Source organism: Chamaea fasciata, unplaced genomic scaffold (genome assembly GCF_029207755.1).
Source record: "Chamaea fasciata isolate MVZ Bird 193981 ecotype frontalis unplaced genomic scaffold, bChaFas1.0.hap1 SCAF_20, whole genome shotgun sequence".
NCBI lineage: Eukaryota > Metazoa > Chordata > Aves > Passeriformes > Sylviidae > Chamaea > Chamaea fasciata.
In genome coordinates, this window is record NW_027094105.1 from 2,563,632 (window position 1) to 2,589,627 (window position 25,996).

Consider the following 25,996-nt stretch of genomic DNA (forward strand, 5'->3'; position numbering starts at 1 on the left):
CTGCGCCGGGGGCTGCTCGTCTTCCCCAGAACTGCTCTCGGTGCAATTAACAGCAGCGTGATTGCAGCAATAAAGCTTTGCAGCGCTGATAAAGGCAAGGGCAGCTCTGCCCAGCCCCGCGAGCAGCGATGCCGTGCCCGCGGGCTGCTGCGCCCTCCGTCCCGCTGCTGACTCCAGCGCTGCGCTCCCAGATAACAGCGCGATTAAACAGTGCTGAATCAGGCCTGCCTCGACCGGCTTCTGCTGAATCAGGGGTGAATCCATCAGCTCCAGCCCGGGCACGGAGCTCTGAGCAGGATCCGTCAGCTCCAGCCCGGGCACGGAGCTCTGAGCAGGATCCATCAGCTCCAGCCCGAACATGGAGCTCTGAGCAGGATCCGTCAGCTCCAGCCCGGGCACGGAGCTCTGAGCAGGATCCGTCAGCTCCAGCCCGAGCACGGAGCTCTGAGCAGGATCCATCAGCTCCAGCCCGGGCACGGAGCTCTGAGCAGGATCCATCAGCTCCAGCCCGAACATGGAGCTCTGAGCAGTATCCGTCAGCTCCAGCCCGAACATGGAGCTCTGAGCAGGATCCGTCAGCTCCAGCCCGGGCACAGAGCTCTGAGCAGGATCCGTCAGCTCCAGCCCGGGCACAGAGCTCTGAGCAGGATCCGTCAGCTCCAGGCTGGACACGGAGCTCTGAGCAGGATCCGTCAGCTCCAGCCCGGGCACGGAGCTCTGAGCAGGATCCGTCAGCTCCAGCCCGAGCACGGAGCTCTGAGCAGGATCCATCAGCTCCAGCCCGAACATGGAGCTCTGAGCAGGATCCATCAGCTCCATCCCTGCCCTGGAGCTCTGAGCAGGATCCATCAGCTCCATCCCTGCCCTGGAGCTCTGAGCAGGATCCGTCAGCTCCAGCCCGAACGTGGAGCTCTGAGCAGAGGGGTGGCACTGCCTGAGGGCACCTGGGGATCCTCAAGCCCCCCCAGGCCGGTGCCACGGGGCTGTGACAGGCAGCACAGGGGCGGGGATGTCACCCCACTCTCACCCCCAGTGGGTGAGCACCCATCGCCCACCAGCGCCCCAGGGCAGGGAGGGGCCGGGGGAGCGCAGCCCGCGGAGCGGAGGGCACGGGGGAAGGAGGAGGAGGAGGAGGAGGAGGAGGAGGGAGGCTCCTGCGGACCGTCATTCCCCTCTGCTGGTCGGCACTGGGATAACTGGTGGCCACCAGCCAGGCGTCGGCGGGGAGCCGGGATCGGCTCGGCGGAGCCGGCGGAGGGTGCGACAGACTGGCGACACTGGCACCGGCGTGGGCAGCGGCGTGAGCGCAGGGTGTGGGCACGGGGACAGGCACCGGCATGGCATGGGACGGGGGACACGGGACACGGGACACGGGACATGGGACACGGGACATGGGACACGGGACATGGGACGTGGGACATGAGACGTGGGACACGGGGCACTGGACATGGGACACGGGACAGGGGACATGGGACACAGAATATGGGACATGGGACACTGGACATGGGACACTGGACATGGGACACGCACTGGCACAGGCAGGACAGCCTGGGCACTGGGCTGGGCACAGGGAATGGTCACCCGCATGACATGGATGTGGCTCCTTGCTGTGGGATATTGGGAAAAGCGCTTTTCTGCCCCACTTCGAAACCCTGGGCAGGTGCAGAGGCTGGTGCTGGGTCACAGCTCCGGCATTTGCACCAGGGAAAGGAAAAAATTCCATGTTTGAGCAACGCTGAACAGCTGGAAATGAAGAAAACCCAAAGCCCCAGGGCAGGGGCCGCTCAGCCACCAGCCCTCACTGCCTCCAGCACAAACACCGGCCTCTTGGAGATGATTAACCCCGAGCAGCTGCGCCCCAGGCAGCTCATGGGGACACAAACAGCGGGTGACACTGTGCCCTCGCTGTCCCCACAAGCACCTTCCCCCGGGGCCAGGCATTTAACAGCCAGCATTGCCTCTGCCTGCACTCAGGGGGAGGTGGACGTGCCCTCCCCATCCCACATCCCCGGCCCATGGATGCATTCCCTAGTGGATACTGGACACTCTTACATCCTCCCATAGTGCCCTAAAATCCCAAATGTTCCAGGAGAGCCCCCAGGGAAGATGGTGAGGGGATCAGCAGGAGCTGCCTGTGTTTGCTCCTTCAGCCCCAGGACTCAGCAGGTTGTGGGGCACCCCCATTTCTGCCAGTTAAACACATTTCCAGCATCTTAACAGTTTCTAACTGAATTTTGGGGGTTGAAAAATCCCAGAGCTGGGCTCCCTGGCCTAGACTCCTTAGGGGAGGAGGGATCAGGATGTGGCCCCAAGGCTGCTGGGGGAGGCATCTCCTACATCAACTTCCCCTTGGTACCACAGACATCCTTCACCTTGTCTGTGAGGAAAACCAGCCTGAGCCAGCTCTGACCCCAAGACCAGTCCCTTCTCTGCCCCCCCAGCTCCCTGGGCTCCATCCCACACCTACAGCTGCTGGGGGAGGGCCCAGTTGCCGGACCTGGCCATCCCAATTTCCATTATTTGGACCAAAACAGCACAGGATGGAGTGAGGGGAGCAGCCACCACCTCTCCCCATCCCCTCTGATGCTCCTTCCCAGCCCTGTGTGGAAAGGGGGCTGAGGAAAAGCCCCTTCCCTTCCCTTTCCCCTTCCCCTCACCCACATCCCCCTGAGCAGGAAAAGGTTTCTGGGTGTCCCAAAGGTTCTGAGGCCTGTGCCCACCAGCCCATTGTCCCTGTCTGGACTGTCCTGAGGCATTTTGCTCTCCAGTAAATGCCCTGGAGTGGGAAGCAGCCTCTGGGTCCCATCCAGCCCCGAGGCCAGCAGGGTCCTGGATGTCAGGATGGGGTCTGCCCATATTTGAGCTGTGTTTTCAGGAGGGCACTCCAGACCATCATTCCCACAAGCAGCCCTCTCCACCCACCATGGGGAGGATGATCCCACCCCTGTCCTCCCAGCTTTCCCCTCCAAATCTTCCATCCCCAGCCTGACACCTTCCCCAGGCAGCCTGTGGAGTGGGGCAGCTCGGCTCCCAATTTTTCCAGTGAAACAAGAGCCACTGTTTCCTTGTTTATATTTTCTCCCAGATGTGATGGATGCAAGAGAACCACCGGGCTGCCAGGGAGCTGAGTGTCCCCAAGGGCACGGGGACACACCTTGGGGACCCCCTCCAGCCGGGTCCAGCTCTCCTGCAGTTCCCTCCACGCCCTGGGGCTTTTCCTACAGACAAGCGATGCTCAGCCTTCCCGGGAAGATTGACAGGGAGCTGGAGGAGCAGTATAAATACCTCGCTCCTAAATAGCCTGCTGGTATTTATAGCCTGCGCCTGGCACCGAGTCCGGAGCCTCTGACAAACTCAACTCCGGATTATTTTTAAGGAAGCATCGAGGAGAGCAGGTTTTGTAGCAGAGGACTGGGACTCGCCAGACCTGGGGCCGCCGGAGCTGGATGGAGCACGGGCCTTTGTCACTCTGCTGTCCCTAGGGGCGCTCCTTTGCTGCCCTGTGTCCCCAGGCACCCGTGACTGGGTGAACGTCTCCATGGCCATACATACATGCATATTAATATATCCATACACACACACCTGCGGGCACAGCCTGCCTCTGGATCGCTGCCATTTGCTCCGGCTCTGTGCTAGCACCGCGCCATTCCCCACCTCCTTTTCCTGTTTTCCCCCCTTCACACACAGCCCAGGCTCAGAAGGGGAAGCACAGAAGCGCCCAAATCCCCTGGGCACAGCCCTGGGAGTCAGCCACAGAGTCTGGCAGCCCTGGCAGGCCGCCTGGAGGGAAAGCTCACCGGGTGCCGTGCAGGGTGCGGGGTGAACACACACACACCCTTTGCCCCCAGATTTACAGCCCTGCCGTGCCCAGCGTGGCCACGGGGTGACTGAACCCCTCTGTGTGTGTGTGATGGTATTTTACTGGGAAATAAACCCGATTCACGCCACGGACCCCTCCCCACTGCAGCCCTGGGCATGAGAGGGGCAGGTTCCCCCCAGCCCCACCATGGGCAAGAGCTTTGGTGGCCTCGCTGAGCCCTGGGGCACGGGGAGGGGCTGCGCTGGGTGCGGGGGGATTCGGGGTGCGTGTCTGTGGGTGATGCTGGGGGTGTGGGGGTGATGTTGAGGGTGTGGGTGATGCTGGGGGTGTGGGTGATGCTGGGGGTGTGGGGGTGATGTTGAGGGTGTGGGTGATGCTGGGGGTGTGGGTGATGCTGGGGGTGTGGGGGTGATGCAGGGTGCGGGGTGGTTTCGGATGTGGGGGGTGCTGGGGGTGTGTCTGTGTTAATTCCTGATGCGGGGGTGTGCCGAGTGTGTGTCCGTGGGTGATTCCGGTTGTGGGGGAGTTCTGTGTGTGTCTGTCTGTGTGTCTGTCAGTGTCCGTGGGTGACGCCGTGTGTGGGGAGTTCTGTGCGTGTGTCCGTGGGTGATTCTAGCACGGAGGGTCCGTGTGTGTCTCCGTGTCTGTGTGTCTGTGTCAGTGTCTGTGGGTGGCGCCGTATGCGGGGGATTCCGTGTGTGCATCCATGGGTGACTCTGGTTGCGGAGGATCAGTTCCTGTCCCTGTGTCCGTTCATGTCCCCTTGTCCATGTGTGTCCCCTTGTCCATGTGTGTCCCCCTGTCCATGTGTGTCCCAGTGTCCGTTTGTGTCGCCGTGTCCATGTGTGTCCCCCTGTCCATGTGTGTCCCCCTGTCCATGTGTGTCCCAGTGTCCGTTCGTGTCGCCGTGTCCATGCGTGTCCCCGTGTCCGTTCGTGTCCCCGTGTCCGTTCGTGTCCCCGTGTCCGCGCGGGTGCCGCCGCTGCAGTACCGTGTCCCACCTGCCAGGGGGCGCTGGCGGCGGGCTCTGCGCTGCGGCGGGGGCGTGGCCGTGACTGGGCGTGTCCGGGGCGTGTCCGATGACGCAGCCGCCAGGCCCCGCCCCGGTCAGCTGAGCGCCCCGCACCGCCCCCCGCGCCCCCCCGCCCGCCGAGCCCCCCCGTCCTCCTCCCTCTTCCCTCCGCCCTCCGCATCCCTGCGCCGCCACCCGCAGCCTCGCCCGGCCCTGCGCGCCTCTGGGTGCCCCCCTAAACCCCCCCCAGCCGCTGCGGCCCCCCCCGGCACGGAGACATGGCCCCCATCGGACTCAAGGCTGTGGTGGGAGAGAGTAAGATCCGCGCCCCCCCCGCGGGGTTTGGGGGTGGGGGGCCACGCGGGGAAGCCGCGGGGGCGGCGGGGTCGGGGCGGCCGCGCTGCCCCGGCCGGGGCTGGGGGGGATGCTGCGGATGCGCAATCCGGACCCTCGGGGGGGCGGGGGGGGCACACGGCGACACGGGACACCCCCGTGGGGACACGCTGGCGCTGTGGGCTGCGGGGGGTCGGCGCCGCTGTCACCTTCCGGGGTGTATTTGTTGGATTTTTGCGGGTGTCGGGGGTTTTTCTGCAGTGCTGCGGGAGGGGGGGAGGATTGGTGACGGGGCGACGGTGGAAAAGCGGGGGGGGGGGGACAAGGAAACCAGAGACCCTCGAGGCCCCCTCGGTTTGATCGTCCCTCGACCCCCGTGGCCCCAAATCTCCCGAAGGGCCGAGGGGCCTCCCCCCCACGGGGGGCTGAGCCCCAAGGGGGGGCACAGAGGGGTGCAGACCCCCCCCAAACCCTCCCCCAGCGCAGAGCCAGGCCGGGCCCTCCCGCTTTGTCTGCAGCAAATCCCGCTCAAACGCTGGGGGTTATTTCATCATTATTATTATTATTATTCCTGTTATTATTATTATTATTATTTTCCCGGATGTGCCTTGGCTCCCCCATCCCGGGGGTGGCCCTGTGTGTGTCCCCCCGGTCCCCGGGCATCCCTTGCCCGCGGGGGTCCCGTTCCCCCGCGCTATTCCCGGCCGGGAATATTCCCGGGAGCCGCGGGCGGGGGCACGGCCCCATCGTCCCCGGCTCCGCTTCCTCCTTCCCGGCTGTTGCAAGGCGATATTTTCCCGGGGGAGAACGCGGGGGGGTGGTTGTTCTCCAAAAACACCCGAGGCTGGACGAGGAAGGAGGGGCTCTCCTTTTCCCCGGGGCCAAATTAAGGCGAAAAAACTCCGCATTGAAAAAAAAAAAAAAAAGAAAGAAAAAAAAAAAAAAGAAAAAAAAACCGAAAGGGCAGGAACCGGTGGGAACTTCCCCCCGCAGCCATGAGCCTTCCTCCTCCTCCTCCTCCCCGCCTCTCGCAGGGTTTATTTCCGTGGCACCGTGGCCGGCCGTGGCCGGATCTTGGTGTTTTTTTGGGGATTTTTTGCTGGTTTTGGGGTGTTTCTGGCGTGCCATCCGTGCCCGTGGCCATCCCCCCGCCCTCCCGCGCCCGCTGCAGATGGCGCGGCCGGGGCTGGTGGTGTGATCGGGTGGGTGGTGATGGCGAGGGGGGGAAAACGGGGGGATCCCCGTGGATCCGTGGCCCCGCCACCTCCCCGCTGTCACCTGCCGCGGGGACGGGGGGCTGCGCCATCCCCCCGCCCAGCGCGGGGTGCTGCAGCGGGGACACAGCCCAAAATGGACGGGGGAAGAAAGGCAGGGACATGTCCCGGCGTTGCTGTGCTGCAGGATCAGCGCTGGGGAGGGGGAGTTTGTTGGCTCTGGGGCTTTGCTGGGGTTTATTTTGGGGGGGGTCGGTCCCGGAGTGGGGCCAGGGGCTGCCCCCAACCCGGTGGGATGCGGGAAAGGGGAGGTGGACCCGGCGCCCACGCAACCCCTGGCAGGGCCACACGGTGCCCTCGCCGGAGAGGGGACAGAGACCAGCGCCACTGCGTGTCCCTTATTTTCATTCATTGTCTCTGCTCCGGAACAGGCTGGCAGAGAGCACAGACACACACACAGACACGCAGAGAGAGAGAAAAGGAGAGAGAGGTTCAAGGCAGCATCAGGGAAATCTGACTTAATCCTCCCCTTTAGGGTTTAGTGACAAACCGCTCCGTTCTTTCCCTGAAAAACATCGTTCCAGACTGCAAATGCTAATGTGGAGCCGGGCAGCGGCGCCGGAGCCGGGCTGGCGGGGAGGCGTGGGTGGCTGCGAGGGGGGAGCCGCGTTTGTGCAGGCAGAATGCTGCAGAGGAGCCAGGGCTGGCACCGGGGGGAGCGCCCTGGGGTCCAGCCCTTCCCCCCGAATGGAGCAGGGTGCTCCTCAGGCTGCCGCGGGGAGCTCCTGGGCTTGGTGCATCAGTGCCTGCCTGCCCTGGGGGGGCTGTTGCAGGCGGAGCTGCTCCCCCAGAGCTGGGAGCAGCCTGCAGGGTCTCCAAACCCCCTGTCCCTGGGCACTGGTGCTGCTGGCACGAGATTCCCTGGGCTGCGCCAGCCTGGTGCTCCCTGGAGCTCTTCCTGCAGGAGATGTTTGCTCCTGAGCAGCCAGAGGGCCAAGCGTGGGGCTGACCCCGAGGCAGGACATCTCCTGTGGGCTCCTTCTCCAGGAGCGATGGATGGATGGAGGGATGGGGAGGATGAGGAGGATGCTGCCGCGTTGCCATGGCTCGCTCCGCCAGCCCCCCTCCTGAGCTGCATTCTGCCCTGGCTTCCCTCCAGACCCGGATTATTCCTCTGACCAGCTGGTGCCATAACAAGACGGGGTTTGGAGGCCTCTGAAGAGGTGGGAGGTGGTGGGCAGGGGGGAGAGGTGGCCCAGGGCTGCAGGAGGAGAAGGACAGAAGCAGATTTTGTCACCCCTCAGAGCTGTGGGGTGTGTGCTGGGGGTGTCCCTGTGCCTTCCCAAGGTGTCCAGCGACGGTGACTGCGTCCTCCTGGACTTGCTGTTGTCTGGACAGGGCTGGAGCTGAGTGTGCTGGTCCCCAGAGGTGATGCCTGAGGACCAGGTCCCCCTGCTGTGTCTCTGTGTCCCCTCCCAGGGACAACTGGCCCCTCTGCCCTTGTACTGGTTGGGAACATCTCACCTGAGAGTGGCAGCTCTGAGGACACCCATCCCCAAACCTTCACCTGACCCTTCCCCTCATGGACATCCCTCCCATCCTCGTGTGCCCCTTGGATCTTCTCAGGGCCACCTTCCCCAGCTTCCCTTGCCCAGCCCAGTGGTGGCTCTCCTGCAGCAGCCTGCAGTGAGGAGGAGGAGGAGGCTGGTTTTACTTCACTGAACTGCTGTCAGCAGCGAGGAGAGATGGGCCCTGCTGCAGGGGTGCCACCTGTGCAGCGCCTGCCACGACAGACCTGGAGCACATGGATGTGATTCTGTGCTGGATCCAAAACCCCCTGCACCCCCTGAACGTCCCCAAAGGCTCCTGGCGCTGCCGATGCTGGCACGGGCAGGCGGCAGGAGCGGAGGAGCCCTGGGATAAGGAAGCACTTTGCAGAGACAGCAAGAAAACACCTTTCCCCCAGGCTGCCAGGTGATCCTCCCACGGAGCAGCCTCACCTGCACAGCCTCCCCCAGAGCTGACCCGTGCCCGGAGCCTGCTGCCAGGGCTGTGCCCAGGAGCCCCACGGCCAAAGCCCGCCTGGACAAGGCCTGACACTGCCCGGTGTCACTCTGTGTCCCTGCCTGGGCCTCTCCAGGGTCCACCCCTGCCTGGGGATGACTCAGGGACTTAGGCTCGGGTTGTGCTGCACCTGCAGGGACAGGGAGGAGGCAGGGGCAGGGCTGGGGCTGCTGCCAGCCTGGGGCACAGCTTGGGGACCTGCTGGTACCTGACTCAGCCCGCCTTTTGGGGACCCTCCAGCTGCCAGCAGCCCCTGCTGGGGGCACAGGGAGCCTTGGAGGGTCAGATGCTGCTCGTGGAGGATGTTCTGAGCCCATCTCAGTGCCCAGGGGACACAGCTGGTGTGCTGCCCCTGCCAGGCCTGGCAAGGGCTGTGCCGGGCAGAGAGGAAGAGGAGGCAGCGAAGGGCACAGGGACCACTGGAGGGGTGCCCATGGCATCCTCTTGCCTGCCCAGGGCACAGCACCTGCTGCAGAAGTGGATGGGTGAGGAGCAGGAGGTCTCTGCACCCTGTCCCCACCATGTCCCCTGAATCCAGTGGCTCCCTGGGCGGCCTATCCTCCCAGTTCCCACTTCCCAGGAGTCCCCGTGGTGCCACCAGCCTGGTGTGTGGGCCCGGGAATGGGCACAACCTCTGCTGGGGTTGTGGTGTTGTCACCAGGCTGTGTCTTACCTTCAGTGTCGGCTCAAAGTTGGAAAAGCTTGAAATAATAATTGTAAAATTCAGCGTTCACCATCTCAGGCATTGCAGAACAATTTCAATCTCCAGATCACAGTCTGCACCAGGGGCTGAGAAACTCCTGCCCATATGTGACCATGGAAGGTGACCAAGAGTGACAAACCTCAGTTTGGCAGGACTGCACTTGCTCACCAGTGTCTCCATGTGCCGGAAGGTTAAAAAAGCCACTAACGGAGAGGATTTCAACTCTTTCCATCTTAAAAAGAAAAGAAAAAGTAAGGTCCATGTCTGATTGCTCTGCACCTCTTGGAGAAAGTGTCCCAGGAGAGATTCTTTCCTTCTTCCCACGAAATCAACACCTCTCAAAGGAGAATCATCACCATCACAAGGCTTTTGGTGGCACGCTGAGGAGCAGATGCTGCTCCCTCCAACTCACGGTGCGGGGAAGGAGCTTGGCTCTGGAGAGTGCAAAAATAGAGCAGGACTGAAGGTGCTTTAATTTGTGGGCTCCCACCTCCCCCAGGATGTGAGAGAACCTGGGAATGTGCACACAGGAACACGGGAATGTGCACACACCCGTGGGCAGCTGTGCTGGAGGGTCTGTGTGGAGCCCGTCAGATGGTTTGGCCTTGGATCAGGGTGCTCCCTGCAAGGGACCACTCAGCCACATGCCAGCTGCCCTCCAGCCTGTCCTGGTGTCCCCAAGGGCACAGGAGACCAGCCCAGCTTGGATTCCCACCAAAAAACCACAATTCGTTGGTGTTTTCCTCCGTTTTGTTTCAAGGCAGAGAAGAACCAGCTCAGAAAGTCATGGCCACGTATAGGAATGTGAGGGTCACCACCCCTTGGGGACACTGTGACGCTGTGTGGGTGCTGCAGGACAGCTCTGGGCTCCTCTTGCCACTGAAGCGCCACCAGCATTGGCCACACCACTGGCACTGCAGCCAGGGACAGCATCTGCTGGGGATGGAAACATCTGGAGGACAAGTGCTGGTGAGGGGTGGTGCCTTCAGCTGGGACATGAAGGGCTGTGGGTCACTGATTGTACCCAAAGAGGGAAACTCTGCTCACCTCCCAGATGGGAGTTACCACAGGATGTCCTGAGCTGGAAGGACCCACAGGGATCATCGAAGTTCAGCTCCTGTCCCTGCACAGGACACCCCAACAATCACCCCGTGCCTGATCCCGCGGGGAAAACCTCGTTGAAAAATTCATTTCCTCTGTTTCTCCAGGGCACTCAGAGGCTTCATGGATGTGATCATGCATTTCATTTCCCTTCTTCACTTCTGGCTCTGTTGCTCACCTTCTGTAGAGTTCAAGAGCTCCAGGTCTCCATCCTCCTCCTCCTCCCTAGGCTGTGCAGCTTTCCCAAAGCTTTGCCCAGCAGGGATAAATGTGGCCATCCCTCCTGAGGGCAGTGCAAACGGGAAAAGGAGGGAATAAACACAGCTTACCACAACGACTGGGACTAATCCCTGGATTCTTGGGTGGGGAATGTGTCCTCCAGGAAGGCTGAGGGCTTCCGGGTGGGCATAATGCAGTGGGAGAAATGGAAGTTCAGGACTTGGGCTGCTGAAGGGGAGCTGTTTGAGACTTGTTTGGGTTTTGGGCACAGCAGTGTCCAGACTCAGGTCACCCCTGGATGATTCTTAGCCGTGCTGAGGGACGTCAGGTGGGCTTTGTCCCCTCCCAGTGATTTCCACGTGCTGGGTGGTGCTGGTGGCCTTGGAGGGCCATTCCTGCCACCCTCTGGTCCCTGCTGCCTGTTTTATTTGGGGCTGGCACCTGCAGAGCCCCGGCTGGGGCTGTTTGGAGGTGGGGACGTGCTCCACTCCATCCAGCCCTGCTTGGATCAGTGCAACATTCACACTGGCTTGAGCAATTAGTTAATGAAGCAGCACTAAAGCAGTTGCCAGGCCAACCCAAAGCCAAACGTGTCGGTGTGGGAGATGCAGCCTGACAGCTTTTTAGGAGAGGTGGGACTCCAGCAAACCTCGCTGTGGATTTCCGTGCTCCAGCTCTCAGGAGCTGCCCGGGGATTTGGGATCCCGAGACTCAGGATGTGCGAGGAGAGTGAAAAGCTCATGGTTGGGATCAATTCCTGCCCATCCATAAAGCAGCTCCACCTTCCTGTGCCCCATCAGGCCCCCAAGTGAGGTCCTGGGATGTGGCAGTGAAGGAGCATTTCTGAGCAGCAGAATTCCCAGGAATTGCCATCGCTGCTGGCACTGGGGTCAGCACTGCAGCTGGAGTGGCCCTGGCTGCAGCATCCCCACCCTGGTGTCCCAGCATGGGGTGGTGGCCAGGACAAGGCTTTACCAACCCCCCAGGGAGGTCAGGGCTGCTCCTCAGCTTCCAGGCCTGTTCTGCAGCACGATAATGGCCTTGGGGAACCCCAAAAAGGCTCCATCTCTTGGGGAACCCCAAAAAGGCTCCATCTCTTGGGGTCACTGCTTTGTTGGCTCCCTCCTTCCCCAGCTCCAGTGGGGCACATGGGGCTGGCTCTGTTTCCAGAGCCTGGGGAAGGCCAGGGTATAAATAACGTGGGCTAAGCCTCTTGGAGGGATGGATGGGCTCAGGTCCTACTGGGCCAGCGTGTCACCTGCTTGGAAATGATGCAGGGGGTCACGTCCATGCCGTGTGTCACCCTGAGAACGAGCCTGGGTCTCCAACGTGACACCTGCCTGGTGGCACTTTTAGGGCCACGCTGCTCCAGAGGTTCTCTGTTCAGAGCAGGGATGTGTCCAGGGGCTCTGATGCTGGAGGAGGATCCAGAGCTGTCTGTATTCCCTGTTCTTGGGAGAAATTGTCATTCAGATCCTTTCAGCCTGGAGGAGACAGATGTGACGTGGTAGGTCCAGACAAGCCAAGCGTTGGAGGCACTGGATGAGATGCTCGTACGGATTTTTTTTTTTCTCCTGAAACCTGGTTTTCTCTCCAAGATGAAACACTTGGCTGTGAGCATCACCAATTCATGTTAGATCCTAAACACTCTCTCTGGCCAGATGTGTGGGGACATGGACAGCAACATCTGGCCTGTTGATGTGGAATGGGAGAGCACCACTTGTGGGAGGGGACCGGGCATGGCTTGAGGACCTTGGCACCTCTGGGCCTCCTGTTTCCCCTGGGACCCCAGAGCTCTCTTCCCTAAGCTGGGCTCTAACGGCTGCTGCAGGGACACCCAGAGGGGAAGTTCACGGTCACATCTCCCTAAATGTGACCCCAGTCTCCAGCTTTTGCTCGAGTTTGTGCCCTTTGGCAGGACCCTGGAGCTCTTTGGAGGATGCTCTCTAGATCTGCCTCTTTCCTGACCCTGCCTGGGCTCTGAGCTGGCTCTGAGAGCCTGTGGAAGAGCCAAAATGTGGAGTCAGATCTGACCCGTGGTCAGGGCAGGAGAGGACATTGATGTGGGGAATGACTGTGCCTGGGGATCAGGGATTTAGGGATTGACACCCTAAACCTACAAAGCTCAGAGAAATTACCCTTTGAGGTGCCCAGTTCCTGCTCTGAGAGGCCCATCTTGGTTCCCGGGCCCGGCTGGGGATGTGACAGCACTTTCTGCAGCCAGGCAGATGCTCCCCCCCTGAAGCATCCTCCATCCAGCCCAGCCATCCCTGTGCAGGAGGGACACGGCGTTCCCACAAAGCCAGTGTCCCCTGCAGCTGCTGCCGCAGCGAGGACACACTGGGAGGGGCTGAGGCAGCGATTTGGGAACCCTTTTTGGGATCTTGTGCCCTTGGGGCCACTTGCCTCATGGGAACACCATCCCCTGGGCTACAGGATGGTCTTCCCAGCCTCCTTCCTTCTGTCCTTCTGTCCTTCCTTCCCCAGCTGGATTTTCACTGCAGGGGCAGGAATTCTTCCTGGCTGCTGCTCTTTGCTGACCCCTTCCATGGTGCACCACCACGGCCCCCTGTGCTTTACTGGGATGGAGCCTGTGGGATGGGATGGAGCCTGTGGGATGGGATGGAGGAGCCTGTGGGATGGGATGATGGTGATGGAGCCTGCGGGATGGGATGGAGGAGCCTGTGGGATGGGATGATGGTGATGGAGCCTGTGGGATGGGATGATGGAGCCTGTGGGATGATGATGATGATGGAGCCTCGGTGCTGCCCTGCAGACAGTACAGTCGTTGCTGGATCCTGGCCCTGGGGCAGGAGCCAAATGTGGGCAGTGGCAGGAGGAGCAGGGATGTGCCGGCGTTGCTCCTCCCCGGCTGTGCCCCGCTGCCAGGGCAGGAGCAGGGAGCAGCACGGCCAGCTCCTGCCCACAGAGGACAGCTCCTGGTGCATTTGGTGTGTGCAGGTGGGCAGCACACAAGGGCACAGCTTCACCTGCCCAGGTCAGGCTCCCAGGTACCCTCCATCCCCTCTGTCCCAGCTCAGAGCTGCCCTGAGCCCCGTCTCCCCATGGAGAGGCCAGAGGATGTGACCAGGGGCAGGCGGGACACCGAGGGCAAGGCCAGTGTCCTTCTGGGGCTCCCCGCAGGCAGATTGAGCTGGGAGAGGTGATGGATGTGCAGTGGTAGGAATGGCATTGAGGAACGGCTGTTTGCTCCAGGTTTTACAGCAGGACAGACAGACAGACAGCGACCCTCAGAGGCTCCTGTTTTACCCCTGCTGGCAGCAGTGCCAGCTCTGGAGCCTGCTGGGCTTTACCCAGGGAATCAGCACCCTCGGGGTGACCCACAGGGCGGGCTCCCAAGGCTGAGGCTGGCAGGGTGACATCCTCACACCTTTGTTTTCTAATTTAGAGACGTTACCTAATTGGCTTTTTATTGGGCATTTAATTGGCATTTTACTGGGACCAGGAGCTCAGAGCAAAGCCCTGCAGGGATGAAATCCAGGGGAGAATGCTCTGTGAGGACATGGCACAGACTCCTTTCCCCAGGCTCAGCTCTGTGAGGGGCAGTGGTTCACACACCAGGGTAAAGGGGGACCTGCAGGGTTTGGGGGGCACCTGTTTCCCCAAAACAGATCTTTGGGCAGCACTGGCAGGAGAACAAGGCCTGAACCCCCCTTCCTGCTACCCAACCCCAAAGGCTGTCCCGCTGCCACCTCCTGATGTCCCTGAAGTGGATCTCACAGGGAGCTGTCCTGGGCAGGAGCAGGGGAGTTTGGGGTGGGGTGGTCCCGGGGGTGCTGCTGTCCTGCCTGGTTGCATAAGCCCGGCAGCCACGGGAGGTGAAATGGGATTGTGAGGGATTACAAGGAACAGGCTCAGGCTGCTTGATTCTTGTTTCTAAAAGGAGCTCTTAAGCTGCTGTTGTTTTCCCAGCACTTTGGATTAGGGCTGAACCTCATGGGGTGGCCCCCAGGCTCCCCACAGGGACCCCCCAACCACCACACACTCCCCCCCAGCCTGGGGTCTGTTTGTGAGTGCCAAGCACGGGAGAAGAAAGGGCTGGGGGGTGACCACCCCTCCCAGGGTACCCCAAAACCTCCCCCATGGCCTCCTCCATCCCCAGTTAAGGCACAGAGTGAGCGGGGCTCAGCGTGACCCTGCAGATGGGTGGGGGTTTGGTGCCCCCAGTGTAGCCCCTGCTGCTGCCACCAGGCCCTGGGGTGCTGTGGGAGGACACCTGGGGTCTCACCACTGCCCATGTCCCCTTCCTTGCAGAGATTATGCACGATGTGATCCGGAAAGTGAAGAAGAAGGGGGAATGGAAGGTGAGCACCACACTCGGGGAGGGGGCCAGGAGGGGAGGGAGCAGGGGAGGGGGCAGGTGTGGTCAGGGTGGGGAGGGTCCTGCCGTGCCCCCAGCTCACGGGGTGCTCACGGGGTGCTCACGGGGTGCTCACAGGGTGCTCACGGGGTGCTCACCTGTCCCCAGGTGCTGGTGGTGGACCAGCTGAGCATGCGCATGCTCTCGTCCTGCTGCAAGATGACCGACATCATGACAGAGGGCATAACCAGTGAGTTCCCCCCTCCCTGCCTCCCACGTTCCCTCTGGGAAGGGCTGAATGTCTCTCTGCACCCACAAAGGCATCTCCAGGCTGGCACAGGGCGGTTGGCACAGCCCCCAGGCAGCCCGATCCCATTTGGGATGGAGCCACTCCTGGTGCCAGGCTGGAGTTCCACAGGTCTCTCCTTGCCTGCTGGGGCTGGAGCAGCCAGAACACCTTGTCTCCTGGCAGCCCTTCAGCTGGAGGAGGGGACCAGGTGTTGGTTTTTATCAGCCTGATAACCAAATAGCTCCCTGCGACACTTGGAAAGGAGAAGGAAATCCCAGGCTGGGTACTGGGGGGTGTTGGGGGTGGTGGGGTTTTGTCTGGTACAGCCAGAGCTTCATCCTCAGGTGAGGATGTGAGGAGAAACAAGGGAACAGCAGCACAGGAGCACAGACAGATCCGTGGCCCCTGGGACCGGGTTGGGTGCCCACACCCACAGCTCCAGCAGGGCCCACAGGGCTGGGATGGGGTGGGCAGGAGTGCCCCAGCTCCTGGGTGGGCAGGGGTGAGTGTCTGGGAGTGTTTTGGGTATGGAGGGGCTGCCATGGGCCGTCCAATGCCCATGGGATATCCAACCAGGGGTGTCCCACAGCCCTGCGTGGCTGAGTGCCCTGCTTTGATCTCTGTTTTTCCCCCCAAGTTGTGGAAGACATCAACAAGCGCCGGGAGCCGCTGCCCAGCCTGGAGGCCGTGTATCTCATCACCCCCTCCGAGAAGGTGAGAGCAGTGGGGGACACAGGGACACCAGGCAGGGGTGAGGTGCTGGCATGGCCAGCTGTGCCCATGGGAAGCATCCTGGCTCCAGTGCCCGCAGGGTGATGGGATGGGGGTGCAGAGCTTGCCCTGGGGCAGGAGGGAGGCCCACAGTGCCATCCTGCCCAGCCCAGCTGCCGCCTCTCTCTTCCAGTCCATCCACTCCCTCATCAACGACTTCAAGGATCCCCCCACCTCCAAGTACAGAGCTGCCCACGTCTTCTTCACTGACTGTGAGTACTGAGGGCAGGGACAGTCACTGAGGCAGTGCCAGCAGGTGGGGAGGGATGAGGGGTGGAGGGATGGAGAGATGCTGAGCACCCCCCTCCTGCTCCTCCTCCCCTTGCAGCCTGTCCCGACGCCCTCTTCAATGAGCTGGTGAAATCCCGCGCCGCCAAGGTCATCAAAACCCTGACAGAGATCAACATTGCCTTCCTCCCTTCCGAGTCCCAGGTGAGCCATCGGGGTTTGTGTAGCAGCCTTGCACCCCTGGCTGCCTCCTTGCTCTGCCTCCCTGTCTCCTGAGATGACTTCCTGCTGATCCCGCCGGGGATTTAGTGGGTGCTGTGCCTTGGCCCCGTGCCCACAGCTGTGCTGGCCAGCTCTGCCACCAGCCCAGCCACCAGCCAAGGACACCAGGGAGCTGGCCCTGGGCCATCTGCCCCTGCTGGGGACAAAGGGACCAGGGGACAGACGGTGCCGGGCCTGCCTGGTGCCATTAACCCTTCAATCCTCGGCATTCCTAGGGAATGACCTCTTGGCACCTTCACGTGGTTTTTACTGAGGGCACAGCTGGGGAACAGTTTGTTTCTGCATGTCCCAGGTCTCTGCTTCCCTGCCTGGGAGCAGGTGACTGCTGAGGGCAGGGGTCTTCTGCCTCCTCTGCTCAGCTGGGAGGGACACATGGATAGGGATCCTGCCATGGAGCTGGAGCTGGGAGCTGGAAGTTCTGTGGGATGCCCTGAGCATCGCTGAGCTCCAGCTGCTGGATCCCAGGCTTGGCTGGGTGCATCTGGGGATGAACCTGCTTTGCAAACCCAGCCGGGGTAGGGCTGCTCCTCTCTGAACCCCCCTCCCTCTGCTCTCCCAGGTTTATTCTCTGGATTCGGCTGACTCCTTCCAAAGCTTTTACAGCCCCCACAAGGCCCAGATGAAGAACCCGATCCTGGAGCGCCTGGCAGAGCAGATTGCCACGCTCTGTGCCACCCTGAAGGAGTACCCGGCCGTGCGGTACCGCGGGTAAGGCAGCGTGGGCATCACACGGGCCTGGGTGGGGCTGCTGTGGCCAGTGCTGGGCAGAGCTGGGGGTGGACGGGCTGGTGGCATGGACAGACACCCATGCTCAGTGTAAACAGGCTCAGACTTGATGAGCTGAGGGGGTTGGGATCCTGAAATTCAAGTGGCACCAAGGGGAGCTTCTTGAGGAGAGGTGGGAATGGGCAACAAAACCTGCTCGGGTCCCTGCTCTCCCATGAGCCGAGGATGCTGCAGAGGGAAGCCAACATCTCCTCCCCATCCCGTGTCCTGTGGGGCTGAGCTGTCCCCCTGCCTCCCCCAGGGATTACAAGGACAATGCCATGCTGGCACAGCTCATCCAGGACAAGCTGGATGCCTACAAGGCTGACGACCCCACCATGGGCGAGGTGAGCGCTGCTGGCAGCCCCGGGGGAGGCTGCTGGGGGTGATGCTTCACTCCTGAAGTCCCTGTGGCAGCCACAGGTGCTGAGTGGGGACCCCAGAGCAGCCCCCTGAGCGCCTGTGGGGCTGAGGGAGCCCCAGGCCAGTGCTGATGTCTCTGCTGTGTCTGCAGGGACCGGACAAGGCTCGCTCCCAGCTCCTCATCCTGGACCGTGGCTTTGACCCCGCGTCCCCGGTGCTGCATGAGCTGACCTTCCAGGCCATGAGCTACGACCTGCTGCCCATTGAGAATGATGTCTACAAGTGAGTGCAGTGCTGCCATCCCACCCCTGGGACACCCCTGTGGCCAGCTCCCAGGAGTTGGGGGCTCAGCATCCCTCCATCCCTCACCAGCCCTGCATTGGGAGACCCCAGTGCTGCACTCTGGAGGGCCTGGTGGGCAGGACTGGGACAAAAAGGGCTTTTCCAACCTTCAGCCCTCGGCCCCTTCCCAACATTCAGGAGTTGAAGGGGTACAAGAAGGGAAGAGGTCAATCCCAGTTGAAATCACTTTGCTGCTGGCACAGCCAAGAAGAGCCCTCATGTCCCCTCACCTCCCTAAACCCAGCAGCGAGGGGACTGTGTGTGCCCCCAGACCCATCCCCCCTGTGACATGCCCCCTCTCATCCCAGGTACGAGACGAGTGGCATTGGTGAGGCCCGGATCAAGGAGGTTCTCCTGGATGAGGATGACGACCTGTGGGTCACCCTGCGCCACAAACACATCGCCGAGGTGTCCCAGTGAGTGGCCCTGGGGCTGGGACGCTGGCTGGGTGGGACACTGGCTTGGCACTGCCACCCACCCTGCTCTGAGGGTCCCCTCCCCGCTCACAGCTCTGCCCTCCTCCTCTCTGCAGGGAGGTGACCCGGTCCCTGAAGGAGTTTTCTTCCAGCAAGAGGATGAACACGGGTGACAAGGTGACCTGATGCAACCATGGACCTGGGGACAGGCTCAGCCATGGGTGGCATGTGGTGGGGTCTCCTGGGGACGCTTTGCCAAGGAAGAATGGTGCTGGTTCCTGGTGCAGGTTCTTGGCAGGGGGAGATGGCTGTGGGGTGCCAGCCCTACACCTGGGGCTGGAAAATGGGGAGCTTTGGGAGAGCTCTGCACCCAGGGATCAGTTTGCCCCCAGTACAGAGTCCATGCACCTCCCACAGCAGCTGCTTTGTCCCCATTCCCTGAGCTGGTGGCAGTGAGGGGACCCTGGTGGCAGTAGGATGTAAAAGTGGCCAGGAGCTAAAGAACCATCTGAGCCCCAGCCAGGCACACAGAGGGAGCTCCTCAGGTGTTTCTCTGCACTACACCCCAGTTTGGAGAGCTGCAGACCCCTCCTGCCTCTCAGCTTCAGGGGAGGAGACCTGGCAGCGACACATCAAGTGTCACCAAACCCCCATGGGGGGCTCACGTGGAAGTCCTTGCAGGGTCATCCCCTCTCTGCTCGTGGCCCCCAGGTCACTGAGGGTGAGTGACCCTGTCCCCTTCCCTCACAGACCACCATGAGGGACCTGTCCCAGATGCTGAAGAAGATGCCACAGTACCAGAAGGAGCTCAGCAAGGTATGGGGAGGGGACATTGTGTGTTCAGTGACTGAGCCCACCCGGGGCGCAGGAGGTGGCAGCTCTCCCCTGGCCACGGGTGGTGGCACAGGGACCCTCAGCTGCTGCCAGCACTGCAGAGGTGGCTTCTCTTGTGTCCCCAGTACTCCACCCACCTGCACCTGGCTGAGGACTGCATGAAGCACTACCAGGGCACTGTGGACAAGCTCTGCCGAGTTGAACAGGTACCAAATGACTCCCCCAGCCCCACATTCCCACAGGAACATCGGGGGCTGCAGCTCCCCCATCCCAGGATGGAGTGGTGATGGGCACGTGTTCCCTACAGGACCTGGCCATGGGCACCGATGCTGAAGGTGAGAAGATCAAGGATCCCATGAGGGCCATTGTCCCCATCCTGCTGGATGGCAACGTCAGCACCTATGACAAGATCCGCATCATCTTGCTCTACATCTTCCTGAAGAACGGTGAGGAGGATGCCTGGGCAGGGGTGTGGGCAGGCAGATCCGGGTTTGGCCAGGACCATCCAGCTGGGAAAACCCAGCCCTGCCTCCCTGAGCAGGCTGAGTGTCCTGAGGTGACAGCAGAGGGGCTGTGTCCCCTTGGTGAGACATTCCTGAGATCACCCCATCCCCACTGCATTCCCAGGAATCACCGAGGAGAACCTGAACAAGCTGATCCAGCACGCTCAGATCCCGGCAGAGGACAGCGAGATCATCACCAACATGGCACACCTCGGCGTGCCCATCATCACAGACGTGAGTGTCTTCCTCCCACTGCTCCTGCCCCTCTGCTGTGGCAGCCCTGTCCCCCCGGGGTGGCCGGGGGGGTGTCCCCGGTGCTGCAGTGTCTCAGGGTGTCCCTGTGCTCTGTGCCCAGTCCACGCTGCGCCGCCGGAGCAAGCCGGAGCGCAAGGAGCGCATCAGTGAGCAGACCTACCAGCTGTCCCGGTGGACCCCGGTGATCAAGGACATCATGGAGGTGAGCCAACAACAGCACAGGGCTGGGGGCAGAGCAGGGAATTCCAGAGCCGTCCAGGAGGGGAGCTGCAGAGAGCTGGATGCTCCCAGCCCAAACCCTGACACCTTTGTGAACAACCCCACCTGCCTGGGGTTGCAGCAGGGATGGGATATTTTGGGAGGCTTTCCTGGTCTCCACGAGTGTGCTGGCCCCAGGTTGGATGCACAGAATCACAGAATATGCTGAGTTGGAAGAGATACCAAGGATCATCAAATCCCAGTCCCTGCCCAGACCCCCCAACAATCCCACCCTGGGCATCCCTGGCAGCGCTGTCCAAAGGCTCCTGGAGCTCTGGCAGCCTCGGGGCCGTGCCCATTCCCTGGGGAGCCTGGGCAGTGCCCAGCACCCTCTGGGGGAAGAACCTTTCCCTGCTCTGCAGCCTGAGCCTGCCCTGGCCCAGCTCCAGCCCTTCCCTGGCTCCTGTCCCTGTCCCAGAGCAGAGATCAGTGCCTGCCCCTTCTATTTCCCTTTAGATTGCAGTGGGGTCTCCCACTGGTCAGGCTCTCCCAAACCAGGCTTGCCCAGCATCCCTGGAGTACAAATGCAGTAACAACTTGGCTGGTTGTGTGTGTGCCACCCTGGCCACCAAGGCTGGGTGGCCTCGTCACAGCCTTGCCCATGTCCCAGCAGAGCCAGGGGACAGGCCTGGCTCTGAACAGCTGTGTCTGTGTCCTCAGGAGCTGTGCCAGGAGCTCTGCACTGGGATAACCCTGGGCAGTTCAGTGCTGCCTCTGCCCTCAGACCAGCAGAGCCACAGCTCCCTCGGATCCCAAAAGCAGAGAGCTCACATTTTTCTTTGTCACAGCCCTCCCCAGGGTGGCTTCACCCCCCAGGACACCCCTCAGCCTCACCCCCAGGTCAGAGGGGCCTGCCCAGGGCAGCAGCCCCTCAGCAAGGTCCCCAAGTGCCACTGACCCTCTGACACTGATGAAGCAGCAGCAGGTCTCTCGTGCTGGAGAGGGATCCCAGGGCTGAAACCTCCAGCTCAGCGCCTGCTCCTGAGCTTCTCAGGAGGGGAATCCTGGGCACAGCCCTCCAGAGGGGCTGTGGGGCTGTGCCTGGCTCCTCGCTGACCCCATGCCCGTGGCTCTGTGTCCTCAGGATGCCATCGATGACAAGCTGGACACCAAGCACTACCCGTACATCTCCACCCGCTCCTCCGCCTCCTTCAGCACCACTGCCGTCAGGTGGGTGCCCCTCCCCTGTCCATCCCACCTGGATCACTGTCAGCATCCAGCCCACACCAGCCCCGGGGCTGGAGCCAGCAGCAGCTCTGGGAGCTGCTCAGAGGGCGTTCAGGCATCCCGCGCCTCGGTTTCCCCTCAGGCACTTCACGTCTCCATTCCCTTGAGGCACCCCAGGTCTCAGTTTCTGTGCAGACAGCCTGTGCCTCTGCGTCCCTTTAGGAATGCCTTGTCTCACTTTCCTTCAGGCATCCTGTGCCTCAGTTTCCCTTCAGGCACCCTGTATCTCTGCTTTGCTTTAGGCCTCGTGTGCCCCAATTTCCCTACAGATACTCTGTGTCTCCATTTCGCTTTAGGAACCTCGTGCCTTCATTTCCCTTTAGGAATCCTGTGCCTTCATTTCCCTTCAGGCATTCTATTCCTCAGTTTCCCTTTAGGAATCCCATGCCTCAGTTTCCCTTCGGACACATGATGCCTCAGTTTCCCTCCAGGCGTCCCGTGCCTCAGTTTCCCTCCCTGTAACAGCGAGCAGCACTCGTGGCTGGAGCCCTGGACGTGACCTGCTGTAGCAGCAATGCCCGCGTGATTTCATTGAGATGTGGTGCCTCGTGCCCGCCCTTCACCCTCCTCTTCCTCTCCTCAGTGCCCGCTACGGCCACTGGCACAAGAACAAGGCCCCCGGCGAGTACCGGAGCGGCCCCCGCCTCATCATCTTCATCCTGGGCGGGGTGAGCATGAACGAGATGCGCTGCGCCTACGAGGTGACACAAGCCAGCGGCAAGTGGGAGGTGCTAATAGGTGAGTGGTGGCCCCGGGGCTGGCCCCTCCCGCTGGCTGCGCATCCCACGCTCCATCCTGCAAATTCCCGGCTCCAGACGACTGCGGGAGCTGGAACTCTGCGGAAAGGTTTTCTCCGGACATCCGTTGTCACCCTTGTGTGCCCCTCCTCCCTTCCCCATCTGGGTTGCGTCACTCCAAACATCCTCATTTTTTGCTTCCATTTTTTCATGTCTCCTGGCTGGTTTTGTCCGAGCAGGGCCGGGTGAGAGGGGAGGGGGTTTGGCAGCTCGGGTTGCTCCTCGGTTTTGGGGTCATGACAGGAGGAAAAGTGCAAAATAAAGAGGGGTGCAAACAGGAGCCAGGTTCTTCAGTTGCACGGGACATGCAACAGGACGTGGTCAGGGGCAGCTCCCACCTCTGCTCCCAGGAGAGCTGTGAGTCAGGCACAGAGGACACAGTGGAAGTTCTACCAGGTGTTAGCAAGGAGCTGTTAGGTCCCTGGAATTCCTCTGGGAAGCACAGCCTGGATACTCACCTTGTAGGACACAGGCAGGTGTCCGCCATCTCATCAGATGCCTGGATGCCTGGTGGAGCCTGTCCCCAGCATCTCTTGTGCTCTTTGGGAGCAGCATCCCAGTCTCCATCACCTCCTGCTGCCCCCAGCTGTGTCCCTGTCACCATCCCAGCTCCATCCCGCCTGCCTCCCATCTCATCCCGCCTCTCTCCAGGGTCCATCCCCTGCATGCAGAAGCTCCAGGCTCCACCTGCCTCCTTCCTCTTCCTCCCCCTGAAAGCAGCTGGTGGTGGTGGTGGTGGTGGGGGAGCCTCGGCGCAGCCGTCAGCCCCGCTCTGTTCTCCCACAGGTTCTACTCACATTCTCACTCCCACCAAATTTCTCATGGACCTGAGGCACCCCGACTTCAGGGACTCCACTAGGGTATCATTTGAGGATCAGGCTCCAGCAATGGAGTGAGCCAAAGAAACCAAGTAAAGGCAGCTTACTAATGAAAAAAGAAACTCTTCCTTCCCTGAAGGGTTTTCTTTGATTCTTCCGTTCCTCTTTTTTTTTAATTGTTGTTTTGGGCTTTGTCGGGTTCTCCGATCAGAAAATGCTTGCGGTTCCTCCGACCAGGTGGAAAAGCATCCGGCGTCGCTCCATCATCCCTCAGCCATGTCCCCTGGCTGGCTCCTCCATGCCATGAGTTCCCCCTTGCCAGGGCCGGAGGGGTCAGGGTCCTGCCTGTCCCCCTGAAGGGTCCCAGGGCTGGGCAGGGGCCCAGAGCTCCTGGATGCTGCCCTGGGAGCGGCTGGAGCGGGGCTGGGGGAGAGGGGCAGACGTGGAGACCCCTGTGCTCGTCCTGGCCCATCCCCATGGGCTGGGCACTGCTGGCACCCCCCAGCTCCGGGGTGCCCTGGGGCTGGAATCCCACTCAGCTCAGGTTTGCTCTTGGATAGGCAGGAGACTCCTGACGTTGCAGACCCCAAACCCTGCTCTGGGGTTCAGCTCCTGCTGGTTTCACCAGTGAGTGCCACCCTGGCATCCCCGTGTGCTGGTCCCTGCAGTCCAGGGTGGCTGTGGGGCTGAGCCAGTGTGGGCAGCGTGGTGGGAGCCCCACTGGCACCATGCTGGGGGGCCCCTGAGCGAGGGGCAGCAGAAGGCGAGAACCTTTTGTTTTCCTTGTCCCCTGCCACCCCTTCCAGCCACCTCTGTCCCCAGGATGCTCCGTGCAGTTTGGGGGACCTGGGAAAGGTCCCTCCATGCCAGCTGTTCCTGCATCTCCCACCCCTGCACCCCACCAGTGCCTCCTGCATCCCCCGTGGGTCCTGCAGTGACCCCAGTGCCACAACCCCCCTGCAGCGGCACCTCCCGGCCCCCGCCTCACCCCTCCAGCTCCATCCCTCGCCTCCATTCCTCCTCCGCCTCCGTCCTTTTCCCGTTCTCCATGCCCCCACACCCCGCCCCCGTCCCCATAGACTGCATTTCCTCGCAAGCATTTCCAGCGGCGCGCGGCCGGCGCCGCCAGGTAAGGGGGACCCGGGACAGCGGGGACAGTGGCCGGGATGCAGAGACGGGGTCCCAAAGCCATCACTGATGCCCTTGCACCCTTTCTCCTCTGCTCCCACAGGGTCCACGCACATCCTCACCCCACAGAAACTGCTGGACACGCTGAAGAAACTCAATAAAACAGAGGAAGAGAGCAGCAGTTAAAAGGAAACGCTGTCACCACTCGATGCCGACCCACGTCCCCGCCGGGCGCCCGGCCCCGGGTGCCACCCTGCACCCAGTGGGCCCAGCTTCTCTCTTGTTCTTGTGTTGACCCCCCTCTCCCCTCCCAGCGCCTCCCCCATCTCATTTTATCCACGGGGAGGGGATAACAGCCAAAAAAAAATTAATAATATATATATATAAATATTAAGAAAATGGATGCATTGTGTTTAAGAGAAAAAGGAAAAAAAAAAATTCTATATATTTGTAGCTGCAGCTGTGGGAAGCGCCCAGGAGCTCATTGCTGAGTAACCATCTGCCCATTGCTAGTGAATATGGTGGGGAAAATGACAGAAAAACATTTTTTTTGGGGGGAATGCTCCTCATTGGGGTCTTGTGTGGGCGGGAGGACGGATGGACGGACACCCCACACCGCTCCAGCCGCTGCTCAGGCGGGCACCAGGCTGGCACCACCATGTGTCCCATAGCTTTTGGGGTGGTGGCTGCTCCTGCCAGATGTGCATGCCAACATCTGGATGGGAATTTGGCATGGGGGTGGCGTGGGAGTGCGGCCAGGGACGCTTCACACCGTGGTAATTCCCATGTGAAAAGGGACCAAACCGGTCAAACTGGGAGCTGGGGCCCATCTGCTTGCACAGCCCTGCTGCAGCCCTGCCTCCCTCTCTGGGAATTCCTTCCCAAATATATATATATAAAATAAAAAGCTATTTTATATATATATGTCTGTGTTATCTCTCCATGGATACCTCTCTCCATCCATCCCCACGGAAGCTCGGTGCCCCTGCCCAGCTCCTCTCATGTCGTTCCGTGGTGAAGCGTTTCTGAGCGTGCCGTCAACCCTGAGGCGCCCCAAAAACCCTCTGGGCCCTCCCCAAAAACCCTCTGGGGCCCTCCCCAAAAACCCTCTGGGGCCCCCCAAACCCTCCAGGCCCCCCCCAGACCCTCCGGACTCTGTGTATATTAATGACTGTGTCTTGTGACGTTCTTACGAGCTTGGTGTATAGTGATTTCCCCAAACCTCTGATTTTAGTTGGGTTTTTATTTGACACCCCTGGATTGCCCCCCTTTCCCTTGCCATTAGATGCACTGCAATATTTTGGGGTCTATGGTTTCGTTCTCTTCCCCCTGAAGGCTGTGAGCCCCCTTTTCCTTCCCTAAAATTGCTCTTTCTTGCCTCGTTGGTGGTTAGCCCTCCCCTTTCCCTTCCCTTCCCGTCTGCTCCTTGCCCATAAAGTTAAATATATATTTTTAGGGCAAAGGCTGTATCATTGCACTGATATTTGTTGGTTCCCCCTCGGTCTCCCAGCCCGTTTCTGTTCCTCCTTGGTTTAGCAATGCAAATGCTTCAGGATCTTGTATGTTGGACATTATTATTATTATTATTATTATTTTTTCTGTTACAGTTATTTATATAAAAAATAATTTATCAAAAAGGAAAACTTTAAAAAAATAATCTAGTCTGTCTTGGAACTTGTTTACCTTGAAATTACTGGAATCTAAATGTTTGAAAGTGTTGAAGCACAAACATGTATCATCTCTGTATATCTGTTCTTCTGTACTAAAGCACTCGAGTGACTAAATAAAAGCGATCTCCATCCCTAGTGCAACTGGGGCTGTGCTGTGCTGCTCCCTCAGGGCCAGGAAGACAGGGAAAAGGCATGGGAAAATATTCCATCCAACCCCAAGGGAGGGCTCCTGGTGTGGTGATGCCAAACCTCCCCGTAGGAGT

The 25,996-nt window shown here is 60.8% G+C and overlaps 1 protein-coding gene across 2 annotated transcripts; it reads left to right on the top strand.

Moving 5' to 3' along the window:
- Nucleotides 1-4,979: 4,979 nt before the first annotated feature.
- On the top strand, nucleotides 4,980-25,874 carry STXBP1 (syntaxin binding protein 1). Of its 2 annotated transcripts, none has more exons than XM_066201585.1 (19): nucleotides 4,980-5,147; nucleotides 14,742-14,791; nucleotides 14,956-15,037; nucleotides 15,714-15,790; nucleotides 15,981-16,059; nucleotides 16,176-16,279; nucleotides 16,917-17,065; nucleotides 17,385-17,469; nucleotides 17,637-17,767; nucleotides 18,136-18,243; nucleotides 18,360-18,420; nucleotides 18,994-19,059; nucleotides 19,203-19,283; nucleotides 19,385-19,523; nucleotides 19,705-19,814; nucleotides 19,936-20,037; nucleotides 21,178-21,263; nucleotides 21,904-22,058; nucleotides 22,904-23,265. In XM_066201585.1, the coding sequence occupies exons 1-19, from the start codon at nucleotides 5,111-5,113 to the stop codon at nucleotides 23,011-23,013; spliced, it is 1,812 nt and encodes a 603-aa protein (XP_066057682.1). In that variant the 5' UTR covers nucleotides 4,980-5,110; the 3' UTR covers nucleotides 23,014-23,265. The 2 variants fall into 2 exon arrangements, with proteins under 2 accessions (XP_066057682.1, XP_066057681.1); XM_066201584.1 differs by lacking the exon at nucleotides 22,904-23,265 and adding an exon at nucleotides 24,167-25,874 and having other exon boundaries at nucleotides 4,982-5,147.
- The last annotated feature ends 122 nt before the right edge of the window (nucleotides 25,875-25,996 follow it).

Coding starts and splice junctions, on each gene's coding strand:
- STXBP1 (XM_066201585.1), top strand. CDS start 5,111: ATGGCCCCCATCGGACTCAAGGCTGTGGTGGGAGAGA. Junction 15,038..15,713: donor CATGACAGAGGGCATAACCA/GTGAGTTCCCCC, acceptor TTTCCCCCCAAG/TTGTGGAAGACATCAACAAG. Junction 18,421..18,993: donor GGATGAACACGGGTGACAAG/GTGACCTGATGC, acceptor CTTCCCTCACAG/ACCACCATGAGGGACCTGTC.